General features: G+C 44.2%; 1 protein-coding gene across 9 annotated transcripts in view; it reads left to right on the top strand.

The window, feature by feature from the left end:
- Window positions 1-27,260, top strand: part of NEK10 (NIMA related kinase 10) — a 267,626-nt gene that overhangs the window by 36,881 nt on the left and 203,485 nt on the right. For all 9 annotated transcript variants that reach the window (XR_015150824.1, XM_086365568.1, XM_086365564.1 and 6 more), the window contains 3 exons: window positions 8,883-9,013; window positions 10,652-10,750; window positions 26,982-27,066. Coding sequence is in view for 8 of the 9 variants with exons in the window: in XM_086365568.1 (XP_086221694.1) it covers window positions 8,883-9,013; window positions 10,652-10,750; window positions 26,982-27,066 (315 nt within the window). In the remaining variant the exon portion in view is untranslated. The remainder of the gene's footprint in view (window positions 1-8,882; window positions 9,014-10,651; window positions 10,751-26,981; window positions 27,067-27,260) is intronic.

Genomic DNA, 27,260 nt, shown 5'->3' with positions numbered 1-27,260 from the left:
CCTGAAGAACTATGGACGGAGGTTTGTGACATTGTACAGGAAGCCGTGATCAAGACCATCCCCAAGAAAAAGAAATGCAAAAAGGCAAAACGGTTGTCTTAGGAGGCCTTACAAATAGCTGAGAAAAGAAGATAAGCAAAAGGCAAAGGAGAAAAGGAAAGATATACCCATTTCAATGCAGAGTTCCAAAGAATAGCAAGGAGAAGTGTCCTATATATATCTATTAAGTCCAGCTGATCTAAAATGTCATTAAGACCACTGTTTCCTTACTGATTTTCTGTCTGGTTGAACTGTCCATTGTTGTAAGTGGGGTGATAAAGTTCCCTACTGTTATTGTATTAACTTCTCCTTTTATGTCTGTTAGTATATTTTATATATTTGTATGCATATAATAGGTGAATATATGTTAATGAGTTTTTATCCATTTCTTATATTTATCATTATATAATGCTCTTTTTTGTCTTTTGTTATAGTTTGTTTTGAACTCTACTCTGTATAATATGAATGTTGCTACCCCAGCTTTCTTGTCATTTTCATCTGTATGAAATATTTTTCCATTCCTTCACTTTCAGTCTATTGGTTTCTGTAGCTCTGAAGTGCATCTCTTGTAAGCAGCATATAAATGGGTCTTGTTTATTTTTATCCTGTCAACCATGTCTTTTGGTTGGGACACTTTTGACTGACTTTTAAAGTGATTATTGATAGGTGTGTACTTTTGGTAGTTTGGTAGTTCTGTGTTTTCTTTTTATCTCTTTCCCTGTGGTTTTACAATTTTCTGTAGTATTATATTTGTGTAACTTTCTTGTTTTTGTGCACTTATTGTAGGTTTTTTATCTGTGGTTACCATGGGGTTTATATATATGCTGACTTATAACTATACCTTTTGATATATTTGATGCTTTTGATCTAATTGATGCCTTTAAACTGTGGTGTTGGAGAAGACTCTTGAGAATCCCTTGGACTGCAAGGAGATCCAACCAATCCATCCTAAAGGAAATCAGTCCTGAATATTCATTGGAAGGACTGACGCTGAAGCTGAAACTCCAATACCTTGGCCACCTGAATGGAAGAACTGAATCACTGGAAAAGACCCTGATGCTGGGAAAGGAGGTGGAGAATGGGACAACAGAGGATGGGATGGTTGGATGGCATCACTAACTCTATGCACATGAGTTTGAGTCAGCTCCAGGAGTTGGTAATGAACAGGGAAGCCTGGTGTGCTGCAGTCCATGGGGTCTCAAAGAGTCAGACACAACTTAGTGACTGAACTGAATAACTATACCTACTTGTTTCAAAGTATGGTTATTTAAGTTCAAACATATTCTAAAGGAAAAAAAATCTATGTTTTTTTCTCCCCTCCCCTATGTTATGTCTTTTTTAATGTTATCTTTATTTTTATCCCTTAACAGTTATAACAGTAGTTATAATTAATTGTACTTTTTTTTTTCAAATCTTCATACTTGCTTAATTAAGTGGTTGATCCACAGCCTGTACTATATATCTGCCTTTACTAGTGGCATTTGTTTTTCCTTTCCTCTAAATTCTTCTTTCCACTTAAAGAAGACCCTTTAATATTTCTTGTATGGTCTTTTTAGTACTGATGAACTCTTATAGTTTTTACTTGTCTGAGAAGCTCTTTATCTTTTCTTCAATTGTGAATGATAACCTTGCTGGGTAGAGTAAGCAACACATGAACGCTCTTCATGGACAGAGCCTTGGTTTCTTACAACCCTGTTGTAAGTCCTGCTGGTTTTCAAGTCAGCTCAGGGAACTCATCTTTCTAGTGTTGGGCCCTGAGCCGGGGTGCCCAATATGTGGTTCAAACCCCTCACTCCTCAGGAAGGATCTCGGAACCTGTGATGTTATCCTTCTCTTCTGTGTCTCCTCTCAGGGCCACAGATCAACCCCATCTCTTCTCCTCCAGTTGAGGCACAGAGAAGTTCAGTGGCTGTCTCCAGGTCATACAGCCAGCTAATGGTAGATAAAGTTCTAACCAAATATTAGTCTTTGCAGTGTGTACCTCTGAGATATCTTTAGATGATATGTAAAGTTACATTTTTAAAAAAAGGCTGGATGAGCATTGATTTGAAGAAATATGGCTTTAAAATATGTTTTTTTTCCTCCTCTTCCTTCTCTGCTTTTAAGCCTATAACCCCACCCCCACCCCAGGAACACTTTTATCCTCACCAGTCTATTTTAGCATCACTGACTCTTTTTCTACGCCTGCATGGCTGAGACAGTCTTCCTGGCCCACTGATGAATTTGAGTCGGTGCTGCACTTCAAGCCCACTCTGTCTTAGTAAGGGAAGCACGGTGACTGAGCACACAGAGGTGGTTGTAGTTTTCATTCTTTCTCACCGTACATCCTAAGATGCAACCAGAATGCCAAATACTTCCACTTCTTGCTTTTCCTCACATTTGTTATCCTCCTAAATTTCTTTTCTGTAAAATCTTACCTATTTCTAAGACCAAGATCTAAAGATTGCACCTCCATTAGAAAGCTCTCCTTTATCTTCCATTCCAGAAAGAGCCTTCTCTTTCCAGACTACCTTCTTTCAACACTGTAGCATTATTTTCTTCTGTGCTTTGGAAACACTGAGAGATTATATGTTTCCAACTTTGACTTTTGTGTTCAGTTCACCATATCCTCTATTTGGTGAGTTCTTGATCAGGTTTTGCTGAATTGAACAGAAACTTAAAAATTAGATGAGCTCATGGGTATGTGTAACTGCCTGGACAGTGTAAAACAGACACCAGTGTTGGGTTTGGGCTCTGCTTATCCAGCTTTGAAGAGCATGCTCTGTGGATCTCTGTGCCCCTTCTCACTTCCTTGTTAACGCCTGGCAGCTTCATTAAAGTGAACATAAGAGTTTTCCCCCTTTAACCAATTTTAGAATTTGCAATATGTTGTCTGACAAGTTCACATGGCATATCTTTTTGTAAAATATTTCACACATTCAAAAATGCATGTCTGTAATGCTTTAATTATTCAGAAAGTGGATAGTTCTAAGAAAAAATGAAAATAACTGCTCATTTATATAAATGTCTTGAGAGTCACAAAATTCATTCTTAATTCTGTTTATAAAAATTTCATGTGTTTCTAATTTTGAAATAGTACACCTGAACACCCTATTCTCCTTTCTGTAAAATAATGAGGAGCCATTTATAACAGCAGAAAGATATTGGAGAGCATAGGTAAATCAAGAATTTGTTTATATCTTGATTGCTCCAGAAAGAATGTAAGGTGGCTTATGAAGATATGTAAAGTACTCAGATTATCATAAAAGATAAACAAGGTTTGGGGGCAAGGTGCGGTCAGAGTCCAGATGAAGTGCCTGTGAAAATACACAAGTTGTCCACACATTAGGTGCTGAGATTTTTAGCAGTCAGTTTGAAAGAGGAAGTTTGGGGATTAATGCCCACTCACCTGAATTTCTGTTCTAACAAGTCCTGGCCTGTCTTTGCAAATGAGTCACGATGGCCAGTTAAGCGGTTGCAGAGGGAAGTGTACTTTGTGGTTTGGGCAGAGAACTGCAGGAACTGGATGTCCTTCATTCAGATCTCTAATAAGCCAAACCCTCACTCACTGTTGCATCTGTTCCCGTGTTCCACTTGCCGCTTTCCTTCTGTTTGCTCTGTGTGTCTCTGCGTTTCTTGTTTCTTCGCCTTACTCTTCTGAGGACAGTTCTGTCCTGACACAAGTGGAGACAGAGACACACTGAGGCGGAGAGGCCCCTTGGCTGTGAGCAGGGTAAGAATAATCATAATCCAGTAAAACCAAATACTTCAAAAAGAGAATTGCCCCATGTTTGTTGAAGCAAAGTAAAATCACAACGTTGGCTGGAAATTTCACCAGAGATATGCATAAATCTCAAAGTAATTTGACTTGAGCTGGAATTCAGTATTTATTTATTTTTTTTACATTTAAAGCTATAGGGAGCTGAGAAATTGGCTTCAAATGAGGGGGAAAAGACGAAAGAAAGAAAGAAAAATGAATCATTTTAGGCCCATTTGTTGTTGTTGTTTTAGTCACTAAGTCATGTCTAACTCTTTGCCACCCCATGGACTGTAGTCCACCAGGCTCCTCTGTCCTTGGAATTTCCCAGGCAAGAATAGCCAAGTGGGTTGCCATTTCCTACTCCGGGGGATCTTCCCAACCCAGGGATCAAACCTATGTTTCCAATTGCCTTGAAATAAAAGAAGTCTTGATAGATGCTGTGGAAAGAGAAAGTCTAAGGTGCTGTTGCTGTGCTCTGAGACGACAGGCCTAGGAAAGCAGTCACGGCCCCGGCTGGTTGAGACGCTCATCCTGGAGGAGTGGTGCGTGTGCTGGCTGAGGGGCTCCTGGGGAGGAAGAGCATCAAAGGGAAGGGGATGGCTCTTGGGAAACGGGCTGGCCATTCTGCGGTAGAATCTATAGGAAAGGCAGTCTGGGCGAAGTGAGTAAAATAATCAGCTATCTGAGGGGATTCATTTTGATATTTGGCAAAACTAATACAATTTGTAAAGTTTAAAAAAAAAAAAGAATCAATCAAGAAAAAATAAATAAAATATACAGAAAACATGAGAAAAAAAAAACTGAAGTTATACCTAGAGGGAATAAAAAGTGTTCAAAATCTCAAAAAAATAAATAAATAAATAAATAAATAACATGCACTTAAGCAAAATGGTGACCAGACGTTTCTATTGAAGTAGAAATAGATAAGGCTGTAAGAAGCTGTGCAGTGTCTGAAGGCCCGTCTACACATTTTCAACAGAGAAGGTTGAAATTTCCAAGTGGAAATGACATGATCACATTTTTAGAAAGGTCTTTTGCTTTACTCTTGGGTCTCTCTTCTTCTACTCATGCTGTTCAAGCTGCACAGGCTCCTGCCACTTTCTGGATCCTTGTGTTTTTTCTCTGGCCTCCAGCCTGTGTAATAATCTGCCTGGAATCCTGTTCCGTGACCCACCCTATCTCTCCTTTACGTTCTACCACAACAAACCTCTGTTCACTCATTTTGCTGCACCTTTTAGTGCCCCTGCCCCCACTGGACTATAAACTTTTTGAGGAGGGAGAGGCCAGGACCGTCCTGCTCACTGTGCACCGGCTGTGTCTGCAAGTGGTGTATCTGCAACACCAGTGCTGAGTGAATGGACTTGTCCGGAGATGAATAAGTTGAGCAAAGAGACTGGATGAAGTGAGTGTTCACTCCACAACTTCCCATGAAAATATCTACTGTGTGTCATGACCTGCAGAAGGTGCTTAGAACACAAAGACAGATGGAGATGATGCTGTCCTCAGGGTGGCCAAACTCAGGGGCAAAGGTTAATGTGCTGCCTAGACATCATATGAGGTTGTGATGAGTGCTGTAAGAAAGGCTGGCCAGTAATGCCCCAAGGGAGGCAGTGACCGGCTCCAGCAGGGAGACTGGGGCAGGTGCTCTCCGGGAGGCTGTGTGTGCTGAGTCTGAATGGTGATCAGCAATGCAGCTGCAGGATGTGCCCGGGTGGGAGTGCTCACCTGCTGCTCTGCTTTCTGGGATGAGTGACCTGTTTAATGCACCTGCAACTTGGGGAGTTGTTTTAGTTCACCCTATATTTTTGGTTTGTTTATTTTATGTGGTGTGTGTGTGTGTGCTCACTCAATTGTGTCTGACTCTTTGTAACCCCATGGACTGTAGCCTGCCAGACTCCTCTGTCCATGGAATTTTCCAGGCAAGAATACTGGAGTGGGTTACCATTTCCCACTCTAGGAGATCTTGCCAACCCAGGGATCAAACCTGTATTTCTTGTGTCTTCTGCATTAGCAGGCAGATTGTTTATCACTGTGCCACCTAGGTAGGTAGGTTTAGTCACTCAGTTGTGTCTGACTCTTGTGACCTCATGGACTGTAGCCTACCAAGTTCCCCTGTCCATGGGATTTCCCAGGCAAGAATACTGGAGTGGGCTGTCATTTCCTTCTCCAGGGGACTGTGCCACCTGGGAAGCCCTATTTTATGTGGACTTATTGTCAAATCAAATCAAATATTGTAAAAGGAGATGATGCTGGGCTGAAAGCCAGGGAAAGAACACAGGGGGACAGATTTCTCTCTCAACATGAAGGAAATCTTGGGCAAGGGTAGGACTCTGAAAAGCAAATGGGCTGACTCAAAACAGTGTTTCTCATCATTGACAATACACCAGTACATGCTGGAGGACTGAGTGTTGGAGAGGGAGGAGGTTGCCTGGATCTAAATCTCAGTTCTGCCCCTGTGAGCTCTGGGCCCTAAGTCAGTCAGCTTTCTGTGACCCAGTCTTCTCATCATAAAATGGTATTTACCTCATAGGGTCATTATAAGGATTAAATGGGTTTCAACCTGCAAAACACTTCGAATAGTACCTGGCATGTGGTAATTACCACATCAGTGTTATCTGTGGTGATGGTAATGATGATCGTGTTGATGATAATGATGGTGACAATGGTGATTGTGGTGGTGATGATGGAGATGATGCTCCTGAGGGTGGTGATCATGATGATGAAGGTGGTGCGGATGATGATGGTGGTGGGGATGGTGGTGGTGGTGACAGTTGTGATGGTGATGATGGTGACGATGACGATGAGTGGCTGAATCTTACGCCTTTTGAGGAAGTTTTAAAATCTGAGAGCCAGAAGTCCTTCATTGCAGGAAGGGACACACATTGAAATTATCTCTATGAATTTGTGTTATGCTAAATTTATGATGCTGGAAATTCAGATTCTGGGTTGCCCAAAATAACCTGTCAGATTGTAGTACATCTTAACAGAATGAATGGCTTAACATGACAGAAGTCTGTAAGTGGCCCTGCCACTCTGGATACCCTGACTGTGGCTGCTCCAGGTTGTGGACCTATTTATGTGGTAGATAGAAGATTCGCAGACAGCCTAAGGAATTGGGAGCCCAAGAGAAAAGGCTCTAAGCTTTGAACTGGGTTTCAGACTTATACTTTTATTTGAATAAGGCTGGTTGCTTCAAGATTCTCTTAAGTTCCTGGTCTTTGCAAGCTATAGATGACAAGTCCGTCTCATCCACTGCGTGTCCATGGGTGGATTCCCAGCACCTGCTCTGCTGCCAAAGGGAATGGCTGCAAGCTGCCTCTGCTTCCCACCCGCCCTCTCTCTGAAGTACACTGGGATGTTCTCTCTGTGCTGGCTCTTGCAGCAGTGTTCTGGTGGTTGGGCTGATGACAAGGGGTTTTGAGAGCTCTTGGACCTGGAAAGCCTACTTCTTGTCTGCTGCATCATTCCATGTTCTGAGTAACACAGGACAGTCTGCTCATGGTTGTGATCTCATGCCTAGCATCATTTGGGTTATCACATCTCATCATCTTATTTGGAAGGACAAATCTCATTTATTAGCAAATGCATCTGTGCAATGGGAACAATTTTGAGGATTAAAAGAGTATAAAGCACTGAGAACTATGCCTGGCAAATAGCAAATGCTTTATAAATCCTAAGTCATTTAGTTTTCCGATAACTCTGAGCTGCATACAATTATTATCTCCATTGTGATGATGTGGAAACCAATGCACAGTGAGACTCAGTAACTTTCAAGATTGCACAGCTATCTAAGAGTAGTTTTCAAGCAAGGGGATCTGATCTGGAGTTCATTCTCTTAACCACTAAGCATTGTACCTCAAGGGGCTGTGGCCTGTTGTCTTGTGGGGGTTGTGGATTGGTTGGCTAACTGAATTGACTTAGACATGTGATTTTACAGGATATAAGATTTATTATTAATCTTTTGAGAATTCAGCTATGGCTGGCATATGATGAAGAAGGGTTTGGGGGATTTTGCTAGCCATTAAACAATGACCCTATTAGAATGTATTTCTGTTAGTTGACTGCCTTGTGGGCAGTCTGGCATGTTCTTGTTAGATGAAGAAATGGCATCTTTATGCAGGTTTCTATCAAATGCTTTGATGAAATAAGGTAATAAGCACAGCATATTGTAGCATTATTTGATGATTGTGTGGAACAGAATGATTATGGAAAATAAAAGTTTGTTTTGTTATATTACGCTTTTCTTACCTCATCTGTAGTAACTTAGCTAATTATAGAACATTCCTTATTTGTACTTTGGAAAAAATAGAGTATTTGCACCTTGCTCAGTTTTATTGTGGTACAAGAAGTAGTCCTCAGGGTTATCCCAATTACAGGTAAGAGAGGCAACTTGAATACTGATAATATCACAATTTACTATGTAAATAATTACTGTTAAAATTATAAATAGGGGCATAGTCAAATTGTTTTAATGTAAGCAAATTTTTCCTTTCCTTATGGTTAATTCTGTAATATATTTTCATGACTTTTATAAACATGATTGAGGAATCAGGATGTTCAGACTGATTAAAAGGGATAGAATCTCTTTGCCTTCATAGCTCTAAGAGTTGGCATTCAATATGCATGATTGGTAAATATGAAGGATGAGTGAAGATGACTCATTCTCAGTCATCTAGACCAGAGTTTCTAGCTGGATCTGCCAATTCTCTGCTCTGACTGCACACTGGAATCACCCAAGAAGCTGCAAAAGCCCCCAGTACCCAGGCCTCCCTGGGTCTGGATCCCCAGCACAGTGGGAACTGCTGGGGATACAACACTGAACAGCATGGGCAAGCTCCTGCTGTGTTGAGCTGACAGTGTAATCAAGGGAAACTGAAAACGTAAAAACTGTAAGATATGCAGCATAAGGCAGAGAGAGTAGATGAGCAGAGAGAAGTCGAGGGTGTCTAAATCTTGGGAAATCCAGACATCTGACACAGTTCTCATGTTAATTGTTGGCTTGGGGCACACCCGTTTCCTTCACCCACCCCTCTGTTTTTGTATGACTTCTTTATCCTAAGCTGAATTGTCCTCCCTCAAGTCCTTTGTACTTCTTTTTCTATAGCTTCCAGCCATTAACTTCGATAGCGTCCAGAACAGCATAATGAAGTCTGAGCCTGCCGTCAGGACAGGTGGGCACAGAGCTCGAGGTCGGTGGCATGAGTCCACAGAAGCTGTTGAACTCGAAAATTTTAGGTAAGAAATCCAGCATGTTTCTTGCCTTCAGCAGCCTGGGCTGCTAATTAGCCCAAAGACTTATTTAAGTTTGTCACAGGGGCTAAAATGGGAAGTCCATGTTAAAATTTACCATGGGGAGTCTGAACTTAATAATTGTAGTTAGCACTTAGCCCACTCCCGGAAGTGCTGTGTGAGCAACAGACTGTCTGCCTGCAGATGGAAGTGACCTGGGAGCTTCGGGACACCTGGCTGACATACATTTGGCGTTTGCTCCATCAGGTTGACCTGGCGAGGCTGATAGTGAGCTTTGTCTTTAGCTTTTGGGGGGTGCATATCTCACCTGCTATGAGGAGGCATGAAAGCCCTCGCTGTGAGCAATCATGATGGCTGAGGACGTGGTTGTCAAAGTGCTCAGGCTTTCAGTTGAAATATTGCTCACCTTTCACGTTGAAAGTGCCAGCCCACGGTTTGCTCTCCTGTTGCCATGGAGACCTCTTAGCAGCTGTATGCTGTCATAGGCCACCCCTGTTCAGGGAGCTGGTTCTCTCCAGCTCTCCCTGTGGTAAGGTCATTTGACACTAAGTACCATGTAAATAATGAATGACATGAAATACCAATATAAATATTCTAGAATGATCATTTATTTTTTTGGCCTAAGTCTTCTTTCTCTGTTATTTTCTGACAGTGAATTTAATAGTCCACAAACATCACATGATGTTACATGAGTTAATATTTTTAAAATACATGTTTAGTGAGAAATGCAGAAGTCTTTAAAAAATTGTTACATATTCAGTCTGCCCATTCTGTGTACTAAGAACTATGACAGCCCCCCTCTACTATGGAACTAGATTAGGGGGCACAGTCAGTCCCATGACCTCTGACATCGCATGAGGGTGGAGCCGTACAAATGGCAATAATAAGGCTACAAAACCTGCCTCTGAGGTGGTGTATTTATGGAACTCCAGTGTATTTAGCCTAGTTCTAAAAATTAGTCTATTTGAATGTACACGAAATATCATATTATATATTCCATAGCAATGTGATCCTTTTAAAGGGTATGGCTTTGAGATATTTTTAACCTTTCTTTTGGCTGTAATATCAGGAGAGAAAAAACTGAAGTTAGACTATCTCACCGCTTTGTTGTATTCACACCCCGCCCCCCGCCACCCCCTGCCACACACACACAATCCACAACCACAAAAGCTCTCACAGTTGAAGGGCTGTTGACCACAAGGAGATATGTATGGTGTCCAGTGGTGTTAACAGCTATGGTGGCCACAGCCGTGGCAGGGAGTGAGGTGAAGGGAGGGGGCCTTGTCTGCCTGTTGCACGCTGTCTAGATCACGTACTCTAATGCTCTTTCTCTCCACGTGGCCTTTTCTTCCCTCTCACAAATTTTAACTATTAAGTGTTTATAGGGAATAATATAATGTAATAAAATGAAATATATATGCTTGACTCTAATCTTTATTATTAACTCTATAATTTAATTTCCACCTTCTATTTCAACAGCTGATACTTGCTTTGGCAATACACTGGATTTCAAGAATCCTTCAACATTTGCATGCATATAGGTGATCTTCCTCTGCATTGGTAATTTTGAGGCAGTCTAAATAATTTTTATTACAAAATGCTTTTCTGTTTGTTTCATCTTAGTATAAACTACAAGAATGAGAGAAATTTCAGCAAACATCCCCAGCATAAACTATTTCAGGAGATATTTACAGCTTTGGTGAAAAATAGACTCATATGCAGGTAAGACTGTCCCAGAAAGAAAAAGACATTTACCCAAGAATGGCATGTATTATGTATCTTGTTTCTAGCATCCAGTTTGAAGCGGTTTATGAATGTAACATGCTCAAAGGATGAAACAGAGCAAAGACCATTTCAAAGGAGCTGAATGAATCATCACTGCAGATGATCTCATTAAAATTACTCTGGTTAGGCCTGAATTTAGCTGAATTTTATGATAGACAAGCCAGAATGGGAACACACCCAAGTCACGCTGTTTTCCTTGTCTTGAGTTTGGATATTCAGGAGGCGTTTATCACAGAGACATCGGGTAACACCATGGCCAGCATCCTCAAAGTCCGGATTTGCAGTCAATCCAAGCACTGATTAACTGGGCTGCTGCAGCCTGGACCTCAGGGAAAGGATAGAGTGAGATAACCAGTTACAGCCTGGGGATGATATTTCTTTTCAGGACAAAGTCAAATGTTCTTTCCTCTGATCTCCTTTGTCTTAACACTGGTGCACTGTGGGCTGCAGGGAAGGGCTAGCTGGCCGGCCCTCCAGATTCCCTCCTGAAAATACCAGGGGTTTTCAGTGAGCCGTTGCCTGGTGCCGGATTGTAGTCAGGAGTGACCTTTCTCTTGGTCCTGGGCCACTTGCAGTGGGAGCTGTGCTGCTGTCAGGCTGGAAGGAGACTCCCAGCACCCTTCGTGGCTGGGCCGGCCTTCTACTCTTCCTGAGAGGCCAGACTTTCTCCCCCCAGGCACTAGCGGAAAAGCCCAGGAAGAACCTTGGATCTTCCCCATCACTCTGGAACTTGATTGAGATATCTGAATTCTGTCCCAGTGAGATGGGAAAGATTGCTCTTATTCTGGAAAATAGAAAGATTACTGAAAATTTAATGAGTGACTGAAATAAGACTGACTTGGTCCAGTGCAGTAGAACAGCATCCCTAAACAGAGTGTAAGTGGTAGTCTGAGGATTTGGTCTTTTGGAGGGGTTATTTAGTATTGAAAACTTAAGTACTGACAGTGACTGCCAAATAAATTGGTTTAATTTAAAACAATCTAGGGTTGGGATTGCATGTGCCATGGCTTCGTATGTGGTTTAAGCAGAAGATCAGAAGATCAGAAGACTGGCTCAGATGACACAAGACGCCTAGAATCTTTACCAAGGTTATGTGATTGGGTTACAGTCAATATTGTCAATATCCTCAAAAGATTGTTGAAAGATTAATGACCATGGCAGAGGACCTGAGGTTGTCCTGGACTATCTGCTCTTGTGCTTGAACAGAGTAAGAGCAATGTTAGTAGCACAGTAATTATGCCTGAAATGGTATTATTGGAAAATTGAAGTTCTTTAATTTGTTTTGAAGATGGTAATCATAGACTCCTCAGGGGATGTCCAATAGGTCATTTGTTGGGTTGGTACTTTGGGGAAGGCATAAATTTTCCTGTATTGAGTGTAGAGATCTTACTATCTCTCTGCCCTGCAGACACCAGGTACAGGAATCATCAGGAAAGATAGGCAGGTGAGGGCTGGCCTCCAGCAGCTGAAAGAGATCTTAACAGTTCTGAGGTCAAGAGATCTCCTGTGAGGACATTTTCAAATTCTTAGTGATTATCGAGGCATCTTACACTGGACGGAATTATTGACTTGCAACACAATCAGTTCCTGGAAATCTTTAAACCTGGGAGAGATGATTATAGATGTCTTTGCTCTCCTGGGAGGAGAAGGAATTTAGGAATGTTGAACATCAAGAGCATCCTTTCCTGTCATCCTCTCACTGCTGACAGATTGTTACCTCCAGTTCTATTCTAAGAGCAGGGTTGGGTAAAAGATGGATTAAGTATAAAGGTCTTTCATTGTTTCTTACCCCATATAACCTTGTTTGTTTGGCCAGAACTACCTGTTTTTTCTTTTCCCTCTAACTTTAGTCTAGTAGAAATACATCTCAGGACCTTTACTGGTATGGTTTCCTATCCCTTTTCTTTGCAAACATCAGATTTGATGTTGACTGAAAGGCTTGGATTCAGTTCAAGAAACAAATTATTGAGCCTCACCATGTACATGTCAGAGAGGGTGAAAGTACAGAGATGACTAGGACACACGGTCTCTTTCTTCCTAGGGACTCACTCCGGTCAGCTAGTTACCCACATCTCAGTACAAAGAAACTGTGACAAAAAGTGAAGTATATTACGACAAACATAGGGTGGATGAAGTTGCAGGGGTGTGGACTTCGGCCTTTGGTCCAACTCTGGCTATATGTAAGACTGGGCATGTTGCAGATGCTGTGCTGCTCAAGTTCACCCTGAGAATACGGCTGACTGGGAATTTAGTCTCACCTACTTATACCCGTTGGAAATTTTTTTTGTTTGTTCCTCTTCTATTTCATTTTCCTCAACAACATTCACCTCTAAACCACACTTCTGGATACCCTGTTTCCTGGGTTGTTTTCCTAAGATTGACTTGTAATTTCCCCTTTGTTCTCAGAAATAACATTGCCAAGCAGCATCTGAAATGAGACAAGAGTTGTTACTCCAGAGTCAGATGAGGCAACCACCTCACAGTAGACCTCAAAGGGCAAGCGAAAATGTCTCTGAACCTGAGGTCACTCTGGGTTGTACATGGCAATAAATCTTGATGTGTGGCAGGGGATATAAATGGATTTTCATCTTCCCACTTTTCCTTCTACCCTGAGACCATTTGTCCTCAGTAGAGTCTGCTGTTTGAAAATGCATCCACCTCTTTTTCATCTTATTTGCCTGTGCAAGAAAGCACAGAGTTATGAGATTGTGTAGGGAAGTAGAAACTGTTACAACACTGGCACATTTAAACCAGAAAAAGATGATTATAGATGTCTTTGCTCTCATGGGAGGAGAAGGAATTTAGGAATGTTGAACATCAAGAGTATCCTTTCGTGTCATCCTCTCACTGCTGACAGATTGTTACATCCAGTTCTAGTCTAAGTAGGGTTGGGCAAAAGATGGATTAACTGTTAATCCGTGCATGGATTAAAAATTAACTGACCGCTTATAAAGTCAACCTCTACTCCAGGATCTTTGCTGTGTAACTGCTCCTCTGAGGCACCTCTGTTGGTCTATTCCCTGCTGATTGCCAGAGGATGGGAATATTCTATGCTGCTGCTGCTGCTGCTAAGTCGCTTCAGTCATGTCCGACTCTGCGCGACCCCATAGACGGCAGCCCACCAGGCTCCCCCGTCCCTGGGATTCTCCAGGCAAGAACACTGGAGTGGGTTGCCATTTCCTTCTCCAGTGCATGAAAGTGAAAGGTGAAAGTGAAGTTGCTCAGTCGTGTCCGACTCTTAGCGACCCCATGTACTGCAGCCCACCGGGCTCCTCCGTCCAGGCAAGAGTATAAGACATAACCTAACTTGTGAAACTGGATGAAGATGTAGAATTTCATGCAGTTATTGCAAGTGATGGTGCTGAACTGGTAGGACCTGATCAGTGAGGCCCTGGCAGAATCAGACCACCTGATGATTGTAGAAGAGAGTATTAACAAGGAAGGTGACAGGCTGAAATTCAGAAAAGCATGTTTTGAATAGCAAAGATTAGGAGAAGCCATTAGGAGACATGGATGGATCTTTCTAATATATTTACAAAAATGAACCTGTTTTATGCTGCAGAAATAAAAAGTAAATTCAAGGAAATTGGATCATGTTATATGACTTTGTCAGAAAATATATGCCAAGAAGTGTCAGGTGAACCCATTATATAGTTTTCAGGTCAGAGTTGCATTATACGTTAAATTTTATTAAATGTAAAATAAAATATATCTAAGTTTCATGATTTATTTGTTAAACTATTGGGTTTAACAAAACTTCTTTCAAGTTTTTGATAAGATCTTACAGAAAAACCTGAACAAACTTTTTTAGTCACCTCAATAATATTTTAATTACACCGTGTCCCCTTCTCTGTAATATGAAAATTGGGGTTATTTTAAAGTAGGTTCTCGGGAATTCCCTTGTTGCCTAGTGGTTAGGATCCTGGGCTTTCACTAAGGTGGCCCAGGTTCAAGGCATGGTCAAGGAACTGAACTGAGATCTCACAATCCACATGTCACAATCAAAAAAAAAAGAATAAATAAATAAAGTGGGTTCTCTTTTAGGTATGACTATCCTAGTAATTGGAGAAGGCAATGGCACCCCACTCCAGTACTCTTGCCTGGAAAATCCCATGGACGGAGGGGACTGGTGGGCTGCAGTCCATGGGGTCGCTAGGAGATGGACACCACTGAGTGACTTCACTTTCACCTTTCACTTTCATGCATTGGAGAAGGAAATGGCAACCCACTCCAGTGTTCTTGCCTGGAGAATCCCAGGGCCTGGTGGGCTGCTGTCTACGGGGTCGCACAGAGTCGGACATGACTGAAGCGACTTAGCAGTAGCAGCAGCATCCTAGTAATTGCCAGGATATCTCCTCTTCTCCCACCTGTAACTTTTTTTTCCACCTGTAACTTTTATAGAAGTGAGTGTGTTCCAGGTTCTTTAAGTTCAGTTAAAAGAGAACCACCTGATCTAATTAAGCATGCTTTTTTTTTTGTCCATAAGTGCAGTCACTTTTCTGATAAGAATAAGTTGGCATCCTTATTTTACATCACATTTCCTGAAATACATGCTACAAATTTGAAGTATTTTGGAAATGCATCTAGGAAGTCCGGATTAGGAAGCTGTTTGCACTTTCTACAAGAACTGCTCAAGAGCTCAAGGACTGCTTGAATTAGGGAAAGATATCTGGTCCAAACCATCACAATCCAATTAAAAATGCTGAAAGTGTTCTGTGACCTTCCCAGGGACCTCTAGCCCAGGAGACCTATGGAGTTACTTGTTTGCCGCTTACCCCTCTGTTGTCCACATCCACACTAGAATCGAGGCCACAAGGCAAGTGCATCTTCTTTGGAGCTTTGCCTAATCTTCAGCTTCAGCTCTCTAGAGTTATTACGGGGACCAAAGGGTCGGAAGAAACAGCAGTCTCATCAGAGTCTTGATTAAGTTCTTAAAATAGACCAAGGTGATGGAGAGATGCTTTTTCATTTTAAAAAGAATTTTTTTGGCTTTATGGCATGTGGGATCTTATTTCCCTGACCAGGGATCAAACCCACACCCCCTGCACCACAAGTTCAAGTCAACCACTGGGCTACCAGGGAAGTTCCAAGAGTGGCTTTTTCTGTGATTTTATCTCATCAGGTAGTAGAGAGGCCAGTAGGAGCCTCTGAAGACTTCTTCTCCCCCAGGAAAAGAGAACCCTGGTCACTTTGGTAAAGTGTGCAGAGAGCTCAGACCTCTCTAGAGAGGTCTTCATGTCAGTCCCAGAAATTGGACAGAGAGAAAGGCTCATTAAGGTCCCCAACATGTTAGGTTTGGGTCTTTAGATACCTAAAAAAACAATCTCCTGGTAGTCCAGGTAAAACTCCAGTTTCTTTCTGGTTCACAGTTTCCTCTGAGGTCTTCTTCCTCCTTTGCCTTGTCTCTCGCTCCTGCCCAGCACATCCTTTGGGCTCACCACGGTGAGACTGAACCCTTTATTGTTTCTTGGAAAGTTATTCTCTCTCTGTCTTGCCTCTGAGCCTCAGCCCCTGCTCATCTTTGTCTGAAGCCTGCCACCCCCACCTCTTTGCCTTTCTGGCTGTTCCAGCTCCTCAAAGGACCCTGCGCCCATGCTCCTCCTGCTACGTGCCGAGCTGAGCTCTTCAGGAACAGAGCTTGGGTCTTTTATTGCCAACTCAAGCCATTGATGCTGGTTTTATTGGAGAGTGTGCAGACTGAGAGTCTTCATGAAGTGGAATTTCTTTGCATTAAATTTTTTTGATTACTATAAAAATTTGAAAAACACAGAAAGCTATAAAAAATGAAAATTTACCCTTTATACCACCCTAGAAGTTGCTACATTAACTCTTTTCTTACACTATGTGTTTATTTATGTGGCTGTGTCGGGTCTTGGTTGCAGCACTCAGGATCCTTGGCCTTGCTGCAGCTTATGGGAGCTTTAGCTGAGGCATGTGGGATACCTCCCTGACCAGCTCCCGGCATTGGGAACCCAGAGTCTTAGTCACTGGACCACCAGGGAAGTCCCAGAAAAAGCTACGTTAACTCATATTATATTTCCTTGTAATCTTGTAAAAACACTATATGCTTGTTTATTCCATTTATGTGACAGATTATTGTTGTTCAGTCACTAAGTCATGTCTGACTGTGACCCCCATGGACTCCAGCATACTAGGCTTCCCTGTCCTTCACCATCTCCTGGAGTTTGCTCAAACTCATGTCCATTGAGTCAGTGATGCCATCCAACATCTCATCCTCTGCCATGCCCTTCTCCTCCTGCCCTCAATCTTTCCCAGCATCAAGGTCTTTTCTAGTGAGTTGGCTCTTGACATCAGGTGGCCAAAGTATTGGAGCTTTATATTCAGCATGATGATTAATGATTGCTAACCTGGAGCAAATATGTAGTTCTTACATGTTATTGTCGTTCAGTCGCTAAGTTGTGTCCAACTCTTTGTGACCCCATGGACTACAGCATACCAGTCTTCCCTGGCCTTCACTATTTCCTGGAGTTGGCTCAAATTCATGTCCATTGAGTCACTGATACTATCTAACCATTTCATCCTCTGCTGCCTTTTTCTCCTTTTGTCTTCAATCTTCCCAGCATCAGGGTCTTTTTCAACGAGTCAGATCTTCGCATCAGGTAGCCAAAGTATTGGAGCTTCAGCAGCAGTTATTCTAATGAATATTCAGGGTTAATTTCCTTTAGGATTGACTGGTTGGATCTCCTTGAAGTCCAAGGGGCTCTCAAGAATCTTCTGCAGCACCACAATTCAAAAACATCATTTCTTCAGTACTCAGCCTTATTTATGGTCCAACTCTCACATCTGTACATGACTACTGGAAAAAACCATAGCTTTGACTATATGGACCTTTGTCACCAAAGTGATGTCTCTTTTTAGTACACTGTCTAGGTTTGTCATAGCTTTTCTTCCAAGGAGCAAGCGTCTTTTAATTTCATGGTTTCAGTCACCATCTGCAATGCTTTTGGAGCCCAAGAAAATAAAATCTGTCACTGCTTCCACTTTCCTCACAAATAGAATTTGCCATGAAGTGATGGGACCAGATGTCATGATCTTAGTCTTTTTGAACATTGAGTTTGAAGAAACCAGCTTTTTCATTCTCCCCTTTCACCTTCGTCAAGAAGCTCTTCAGTTTCTCTTTGCTTTCTGCCACTAGAATTTCATGTTAATTTCTCCTAAAATGTTATTTAGTTTACCCCAAGCTTAAGTTGTTTATATATGCACACTATATGTATGTACACACACGCATGCACACACACACACACACACACACACAGTCATCCAGTTCTCTCTTTTTTTTTTTTTTTTACTGTTTACTACTGCTTCCTAGGAAACTCATTCACTCAAATGGCTAACAGGCAGAGAATTAAAATCATCCCAACTTGTCAGGAGAGGACCACTTCTTGTTTGTCCACACATAAGCACCAGAGCCAGTTTTAAACTTGACCAAATCAATAATTGACAGTTTCCCATCAGTGCCTGAGCTTCTGAGAACCAGGGAGTAAGCTAAAGCACATTCTGGATCCCCCTTTACATGGCCAAAATCAATCCGTCCCGAGGACACCCCCCACTTAGGAAAGTCACCATTCCTGACTTTCTCTGTCAGCTTTTCTCTGAGAGATGGAAACCTCTCTCCTGCTATAGTCTTTTCCTTCACGTGTTGATTGGTGGACTTCTTTGGGCATCTCAGCATCACCATGCCTAAAATAGGACTTCTGATTTCTCTTATTCACCTTGCCTTCCTCTCAACTCTAGTCTCTCCCACGTGTTGACCCATCCGCTGCACAGTCTCTTGCGCTGACCATGCTCCTGGCTGACTGGGCTCCTGGCTCTGACCGTGACTCCCTGTAGTGTTCTTAACAGCACATCCCGAAGGATCTATTCAGAATCTCTGTCACATGATGTGAGTCCTGTGCTTAAAGGCTGCCTGTGACTTTCTGGAGTAAAAAGTCCAAAATCCCTGTTGCTATTCTACAAAGATCTGCAGAACTGGCTCTTGCCGTCTCTATAACATCAGCTCCTATGACTCTGTCTTTGCTCTTCTTGCTCCAGCCTTCAAGGGTTTCCCTGCACAAACCAGTGCATACACACTTCAGTCTTTGGCTGTTCAGACCTCGACTCATTCCTGAGTTCACTCAGATGCTACTCGTATCTGAAAACATTTCTCTGACTCTCCTAAACGCGCATTCCCAGGACTCCCTAAACCGTTAGCGTTGTTGTTTTTCCCTGGTCACCACCTGATGTGCAGTTTTGTTTGTGTGTGGGTTATTGGTCTTCTTTCTCTTGATGGTAACCTCTATGAACACTAGGGCATAGTTGTGGCAGGCTGCAGTCCTGGGCGTGTGACAGCGTCTGGATCCTGGTAGGTGATGAGAGTAACTATCTGAAAGCATTCAATCTCTGAACTTTCACCAGTCATGCAGAATAAACAGCTAGGACAGTCGTTTCTATTCAAAATCTGGCTTTCAGGACCAACATGACCTATCAGATAGACCTCTGACTGGGTGTCTCTTCTGGGCCAGATTTAGTGGATGACACAGCCCATTAAGAACAGTGGGACAAGTCAGTAAAAATTCCCTGAGTACTCACTTATAATTCGTGTCTTCACATGTTTTATTTAAGTTTTTACATCTCTATTTTGATGTGAATTTTACTTTTACAACTATCCAAAAGAAAAAAAAAAAGAATCTATCATAGGGATTTGACATAATATTTATTTTGAAACAGGTCTCAGTGTCTCCACAGTAAAATTTTGAGACAAATATGGCAGTTTTTGGTGGTGTTTGTTTTGTGTGGATGAGAAGGGCGATCTCATAGTGGCCCCTCTGAAGACGCCGCCGCTTCTGGGTGAGAGGCGGCTGAGGTTTAAGCTCTGGCGTTGGCGTCAGCCCTGGGTGGAGTTGCCCTGGCCACAGACCCTCCGTGCTCCCTGCCCACAGCGTCATGGCTGGCGTTTACCTGCAGCTCTCAAGTCACACCCGGGTTTCTTCAGCAGAGCAGGAGGATGAGACCCTGACCACCCTTTCTCTTTTCAAATGCTTCGTCTCTGGTGGCACTGTTTCTCCTCCTCTGTTTGCATGGATAGCAGAAAGTGGCATCTGATCCCGAAATGGAAGTGGCAGGCGGTCATGACAGAGGCGTGGGGGCTGGTCCGCCGCCACGTGCGAACAGTCCTGCGAGTGCAGTGGCAGAAGCTCAGTCACCGGAGGGGACACATATTTGCCTGGTCGTGCATGAATCTGCTGCCCTGCGGCTGCTATAATGGGACACGTCCTCCGGGGAAACACTGTCTTTGCTGACAGACAAGGTTCTCAGAGCTACCTCAGGAGACCCCTCGCCATTATACACGCCTGCCCCAACAGGAGATGCATCGAAGAGCCCCTTTCTGTCATCCATGTCATGTAGGAGGCCCCGGGTGGAGGGGGATATGGGAGCTCTGACCTGGGGGTCAGGGCCCCAACTCTGCTACCTGTACACTCGGTGGCCCGGGACTGGCCCCTCCTCAGTCAAACAAAGACTTTGGAGTCTGTCATTACTATTCTCTGTAATTCTCTGCTTGCATTAGACTCGCTGTGTCTCCTAGTCCCCCAACTCCTGGCGAACAGAGCTCTATATCACCTTACAGAACATGCCATTCCCCAGGGGCAGCAGAGCTCTAGCCAACGGGCCCCGTCCTTGAGCGGGGTGAAGGGCTGGGAGCCATGGAGGGAACAACTGCTCCTCAGAGGTCAGTACTCGGGAGGATGCCCCACAGGGCCCAGACACAAGGAATTCTATTTACATTGACAACAGCTGAGGACAGAATCACATAGAAATATTAACAGCTTCAGGCCACAGTCCCTAAATTGCAGAACAAAAAAATGCCATTTGTTTGGAACAGAACTTTCAATCCTGAGATTTTCTAGAATTCTTCATTTATTTACATTCCTTTAATAGGAAAACAAGACAAAAAGCTATTCTGGAATTCTTTTTGTTTTTTTTTTTTAGAGGTGAGAAGGAACAGGAAAAAACCTTTTCGTATTGATTTTAATATGAAAAAGCATTAGAAAGCTCATGGACTTCCCTCATGAAAGTCGTACGTTCTTAACAGGAAAAATTCCGAGCATACACAGATTTGTCATGTGAGTCATCTCCCAGTGTATCCCATGGCTTCTCCTCTTAAATAATGAAGAGCAGCCAGCATTAAACCTCAGGAGGCTGCCAGCAGCTGTTGCCACTGGATTATTATTCCCGTTAGATCTTTGGGGTGTAGTGTTGGCTGCAGGCTATCTTTAGCTGATCCCAGCACCTGGAAGGGAAACCAGTCACTCGCCATCCCTCTACTTATGAGATGAAAGATTTTCTGTCTCGAATAGGAGTCTCAGAATAACCACATCCTGACAAGGGTTCCCAGAAGTGATTATTTGAAATTCAAAATGTACTTCAAATTTGCATTATTTTTCCCAATGCAGGAAGTTAGGATGAACTATAGTGCAGCTTCCACTGTGGCCTTGGATAATTCTGTCTGGCTACAGCCCTCGGAGGGGGTTGCATGTGTGTGTGCTAAGCTGCTTCAGTCTTGTCCGACCCTGCAACCCCATGGACTGAAGCCCGCCAGGCTCTTCTGTCGGTGGGATTCTCCAGGCAAGAATACTGGAGTGGGTTGCCATTTCCTCCTCCAGGGGATCTTCTCAACTCAGGGATCGAACCTGCTTCTCTTGCAGCTCCTGCATTGCAGGTGGATTCTTTACTACCAGTACAACCTGGGAAGCCCAGAAGGGTTGAGTCCTGTCTTTATTTTCAGAAGAGACTGAACTTTGCCTCCAGTAGCAGAGGTGTCACAGTCATGGTGCCCAGATTGAAGGAGGGCTGTGAGGTGCTGGCACCTGTGGCGGGCAGCTCTTGCCAGGGGCCTTGGTGGTGGCAGGAAGAGTGATTCTCAGCCAGAAATCTTCTTGAGACACTGTGTTCAACCTCCATCTACAGAGCCAGGCCTCTTGTGGGGACTCTCACTTGTAAGATGCAGGCAAACATCCTTGGAAATATAAGGCTGTGGGAAAAGCATATTTCCAGCTTCCTTCCTGTGAGCTGAGTCAGTGGATGGAAGGAGCGAGTGGCTCCACAGATGCTCGATCTGCCTTCTAGGAGGTATGTTTCTTGCACTCAGGTGTGAGGTATGCAGGTTTGGGACAGAGCTGAATTTTTCCGGATCGAGAAACAGTCAAAGTTGAATTCCACTGCCACCCCCTGCCCCCAACCCCAACAAAGATCAGGGATCCATGTCAGACAAGCCGGGCAAGGGTTGTATTAGGACTGCAGTTCAAGTAAATGCTCCTCTTGAGCTAGGGGGCAGATGCTTAAAGTACCCTAACTTTGCTGGATGTACTCACTCAGCTGTGCAGGTAGGTGGGAGAGGGTGGGAGGAATTATGTGGATTCTGGTCCGAAACAGCTTCGTCTTCCTCTGTTCTTCTTGGCTAGGCAAGAAATAGCAGACACATTTTGTTTTAGGTTTTTGCTAATGCTCGCGTCACATTGGACTAATCTGGAGGGCAGTGTCACCTGGCGGGGAGCACCTTCCGGTGATTGCAGGGAGGTCCGGCACTCAGCAGCTCTCAGCGTCTCTTCCTCGCCTCAGGAGCCTAGGTGCTGACGGCCTCCGCACTGCAACATACACTTTAGTTAGAACAGCTACACATGACTGGCCTCATATCATGTCAGAGAACATCTATCTAATTGTGTGGGAGGTTCCAGTGTTAAAGCGTTACCAAAGCTGCTTCATAGAAAGGAGCACAGGCAAGGCTCCCAGCCCAGCCCTGTTGTGAGAGGGTCAGTGAAAAAGGTGCGGGGAGGCCAGTGTGACTGGAAGGGCATGTGTGGGGGCGGTGGGGGGGGCCGTGAGGCCCGAGAGGCAGTGGGGAGGCCAGGCGTCCCAAGGAGCCTGTGGGCCAGGGACCTGAGTGAGAGGAGAGATGCTGGAGGCCGGGGCAGAGAGGGTGTCTGTGGAGGGTCTCCTTGGCTGGTATGCGAAGACTGAAGTTGGAACACAGATGGAAGCGAGGAAGGCAGGTGGGGAGGCTTTTGCAGTAGTTCATGCAGGGACTTCCTTGGCAGTCCAGTGGTTAAGACTCTGAATTTCCACTGCAGGGGGCATGGGTTCAAGCCCTGGTCAGGGAACTAAGAGCTCACATGCTGCAGGGTGTACCCCTTCAAGCAAACGACGATGGAGGCTTGAGCCGGGGTCATAGCGGATGAGGGAGTGAGAAGCTGATCTCAGAGAGACAACAGTGAGTGGTCTTGAAGCAGGATCTTAGTTCCCCTTGGTTCCTTGAACCTGAATCCTGGACAAAAGCCAGGAGTCCTAGCTGCGACTCCACCAGGGACTAAGACTAGAAGCAAAGCCAACCTGGCTCTTGCCTCTGTTTGAAAGTAAGAATGATTTGAGAGATAAAAACTGCAAAAAAACGGGTTCAGTTCAGTTCAGTTCAGTCGCTCAGTCGTGTCTGACTCTGCGACCCCGTGAACTGCAGCATGCCAGGCCTCCCTGTCCTTCACCAACTCCTGAAGTCCACCCAAACCAATGTCCATCGAGTTGGTGATGCCATCCAACCATCTCATCCTCTTTTATCCCCTTCTCCTCCTGCCTCAATCTTTCCCAGCATCAGGATCTTTTCCAATGAGTCAGCTCTTCACATCAGGTGGCCAAAGTATTGGAGTTTCAGCTTCAACATCAGTCCTTCCAATGAACACCCAGGACTGATCTCCTTTAGGATGGACTGGTTGGATCTCCTTGCAGTGAGAGGGACTCTCAAGAGTCTTCCTCAACACCACAGTTCAAAAGCATCAATTCTTCAGCACTCAGCTTTCTTTATAGTCCAACTCTCACATTCATACATGACCATTGGAAAAACCATAGCCTTGACTAGAAGGACCTTTGCTGGCAAAGTAATGTCTCTGCTTTTTACTATGCTGTCTAGGTTGGTCATAACTTTCCTTCCAAGGAGTAAGCGTCTTTTAATTTCATGGCTGCAATCACCATCTGCAGTGATTTTGGAGCCCCCAAAATAAAGTCTGTCACTGTTTAGACTGTTTCCCCATCTATTGGCCATGAAATGATGGGACCGGATGCCATGATCTTAGTTTTCTGAATGTTGAGCCTTAAGCCAACTTTCTCACTCTCCTCTTTCACTTTCATCAAGAGGCTTTTTAGTTCCTCTTCACTTTCTGCCATAAGGGTGGTGTCATCTGCATATCTGAGGTTATTGATATTTCTCCTGGCAATCTTGATTCCAGCTTGTGCTTCTTCCAGCCCAGCGTTTCTCATAATGTACTCTGCATATAAGTGAAATAAGCAGGGTGACAATATATAGCCTTGACATACTCCTTTTCCTATTTGGACCCAGCCTGTTGTTCCATGTCCAGTTCTAACTGTAGCTTCCTGACCTGCATATAGGTTTCTCAAGAGGCAGGTCAGGTGGTCTGGTATTCCCATCTCTTTCAGATTGTCCACAGTTTATTGTGATCCCCACAGTCAAAGGCTTTGGCATAGCCAATAAAACAGAAATAGATGTTTTTCTGGAACTCTCTTGCTTTTTCCATGATCCAGCAGATGTTGGCAATTTGATCTCTGGTTCCTCTGCCTTTTCTAAAACCAGCTTGAACATCTGGAAGTTCACGGTTCACGTATTGCTGAAGCCTGGCTTGGAGAATTTTGAGCATTACTTTACTAGCGTGTGAAATGAATGCAATTGTGTGGTAGTTTGAGCATTCTTTGGCATTGCCTTTCTTTGGGATTGGAATGAAAACTAACCTTTTCCAGTCCTGTGGCCACTGCTGAGTCTTCCAAATTTGCTGGCATATTGAGTGCAGCACTTTCACAGCATTGTCTTTCAGGATTTGAAATAGCTCCACTGGAATTCCATTACCTCCACTGGCTTTGTTCGTAGTGATGCTTCCTAAGGCCCACTTGACTTCACATTCCAGGATGTCTGGCTCTAGGTGAGTTAGGGTACAAAGTTTATTTTCAGAGACATACCACCACAAGTGGGAGAGCACAGAAAGAAACTGTGTATTTAGACAGAAACAAAGCAGGAACACCCACCCAGACAGAAAGGGTCCCCTGTGATGATGAGGGAGGTAAACCATTTATATGGGGCAGTTGTCCTGGGTCTTTGTTCTCCTCTGGCCAATTATCTTGTTCCTTTTCCCACACCTGCCCTGCTCTTGGGCCTTCTTCATATGTGTCTTTTTGCCAAGATGGATTCCAGCACAAAGGCTAATGGGAGTATGACAACGTCTATTATGGAGTGATGCCCACCTCTTCTGACCCCCAAGGATCCTTCCTGCTGGTGTGGAGTTAGGAAGATTTCCTTTACCTCAGGAGTGATAGATACGGTCGTTTTCTCTGTTTGCTCCCTCTCAGAGCTCACTTCCTGCCTCTAAGTCTGTCCTTGGGTTGTCAGGGAAAACAAAGCTCCAATCTACTCTGCTTGACAAATTCCATCTGCTCAGCCCAGAGGCCCATCTATCTCCTGCCTCAAACTTGTGTGAACGGAGAGATTTTAAAGATTGGCGCAAACAGGATGTGCTGAGGGATTGGATGAATGGTGTGAGTGAAGTAGAGGAGACAAGGAAACACCCAGGGCTGAAAGCTTGGAGGGATGAGGCCTGTGTGGTGGAGGGGTGTGGGGGAGGGGCATGCACTGAGTTTCAGATGTGCCGTCCGCGGAGACTTGGGAAGCTCTGGGTCCCAGCCTCAGCCTGGGCTATGTTCCTGAACGTTCTTGGCAGATGGGTCCTCCCTGAGTGACATGAGAAAAGTCTTTTGCAGTATTCACACTCAGCAGCCTGGGTGGCCCCATGGGAGCGGACGAAAAAGTTTTCCGGTAGAATTCATTGATTCCTAAGTCTAACTGGTGCAGCAGAGGGGAAGAGTGCTGGGTGTGCAAACGACACCCCCTCCCCAGAGTGGTCGGAGAGCTGCCCATAGCCTGCAGGCAGGGTGCTGCGCCCACCACTCTGCTCCCTCCAGCCGGAACCCCCTGAGACATCCGCGCTCCCACTGCCCCCGGACACGTTGGTGATGTGGTTTCCGGCTGGGACTGGCCAGTGGCGCCTGTGTGAGAGGCTGGGCCCCGGCACCACACTTTGGCTTTTTGCGTCCATGTTGCCCACAGGCCCAGAGAACAGCAGTGCCCCCATCCCCAACTGTCCCCTCTGTGACAGCTGTTTTGGGAGCAGGGAAGCCCAGAGAGCTTGCCTTCACGGGGGTCGAGGGGTCAGTGGAGGTTCAGCTGGCACAGCAGACCCATGCCCGCTGGGTCTGCGCACTCCCCTTCCCCTTCTCCCCCTTCCCTGGCTCCTCCCCCTGCCCCTTACCCCGACTCCAGGAGGTCTCCTGGTGTCCTCAGTCACTCGTGTGCACACCAGTATTCCTGGAGGAGTCTGCTTCCGGGGAAAGTGACCTGAGATCTAAGAAAATCCTTTATCCCCACGTTTCCCACAAGGAGCACTGAAGCGCACCGGGGACTGACTGGAACCTCCAGGGCTGCCATGGGATATTTTGAAATCTCAGGGAAAACAGTGATGCCACACACCATCTGTCGGACACAGTGTAGACTACTCTGGGTGACTGCAGTTTCCACATGAGGTGTACTGCCTTCCCGTAGATGCTGCTTATTCTTCTGTAGCTGAGTCTTCAGTGGTCACTGTGGTCAAAAGCACCCTGGGGAGTCAGGCGGAGGAGGAAATGGAGGTGGTGTTGGACTGGAGAAGTTGTTTAGTGTCCACACTCCGTTAGTAAGTAAATGTGATGAAGAATAAAATACAAATAATTTTCTTCTAGTGTATATATATTATCTTTCTTTTAATTGGTTGCTAAGTTATCAGTGTATCAAGCCTTTTGAAGTTGAACCTGTTAGCTATTTCTTTTGATCAGGGGCTTCCCTTTCTTGGGACAGTCAGGGCCCGTGAACCAAATAATTTGGGGGCCTCAACTTTGTAATGACAGTGTTTTCCATTAAAATTGGTTAAGTGTCAAATAACAGTCCCCACTGCAGACTGTTTGAGACCAATGAATGCTCTGCCTGGAGCTGTTTTCTATTCTCCTTCCTAGTGCTGTGCTGTTCATGAACTGTCAGGTTCATTGGTTTTAAACGTGAACAAACATGTTCTCTCTTGTTTTCTTTCAGAGAATGGGTTGATCGCGCTCCATCTCTTCATTTTCTGAGAGTGTTAATTTGTCTGAGACTCCTCATGAGGGATCCGTGTTATCAGGTTGGTTGCAAAAAATAAAAATATTTTTTGCTAGTTTGAAGATGAAATAAAAACTGGTGGGCTCTTTTCTGAAGCACAGCATGGTAACTTTTTTTCTCTCTCACTACTCAGTAGCTTCCACATTTGGGAAGTATCTTACCTGCTATTGAAATCGATGCGGAGAGAAGTGATTGAACGGGGACAGAAATATCTCT

This window comes from Bos grunniens, chromosome 22 (genome assembly GCF_055505025.1).
Source record: "Bos grunniens cultivar Pamir isolate PY7600 chromosome 22, Bosgru_T2T1.0, whole genome shotgun sequence".
In the NCBI taxonomy this organism is placed as follows: domain Eukaryota; kingdom Metazoa; phylum Chordata; class Mammalia; order Artiodactyla; family Bovidae; genus Bos; species Bos grunniens.
Note: the sequence above shows the minus strand (reverse complement) of the source record. Positions and strands in the feature narration are given on the sequence as shown.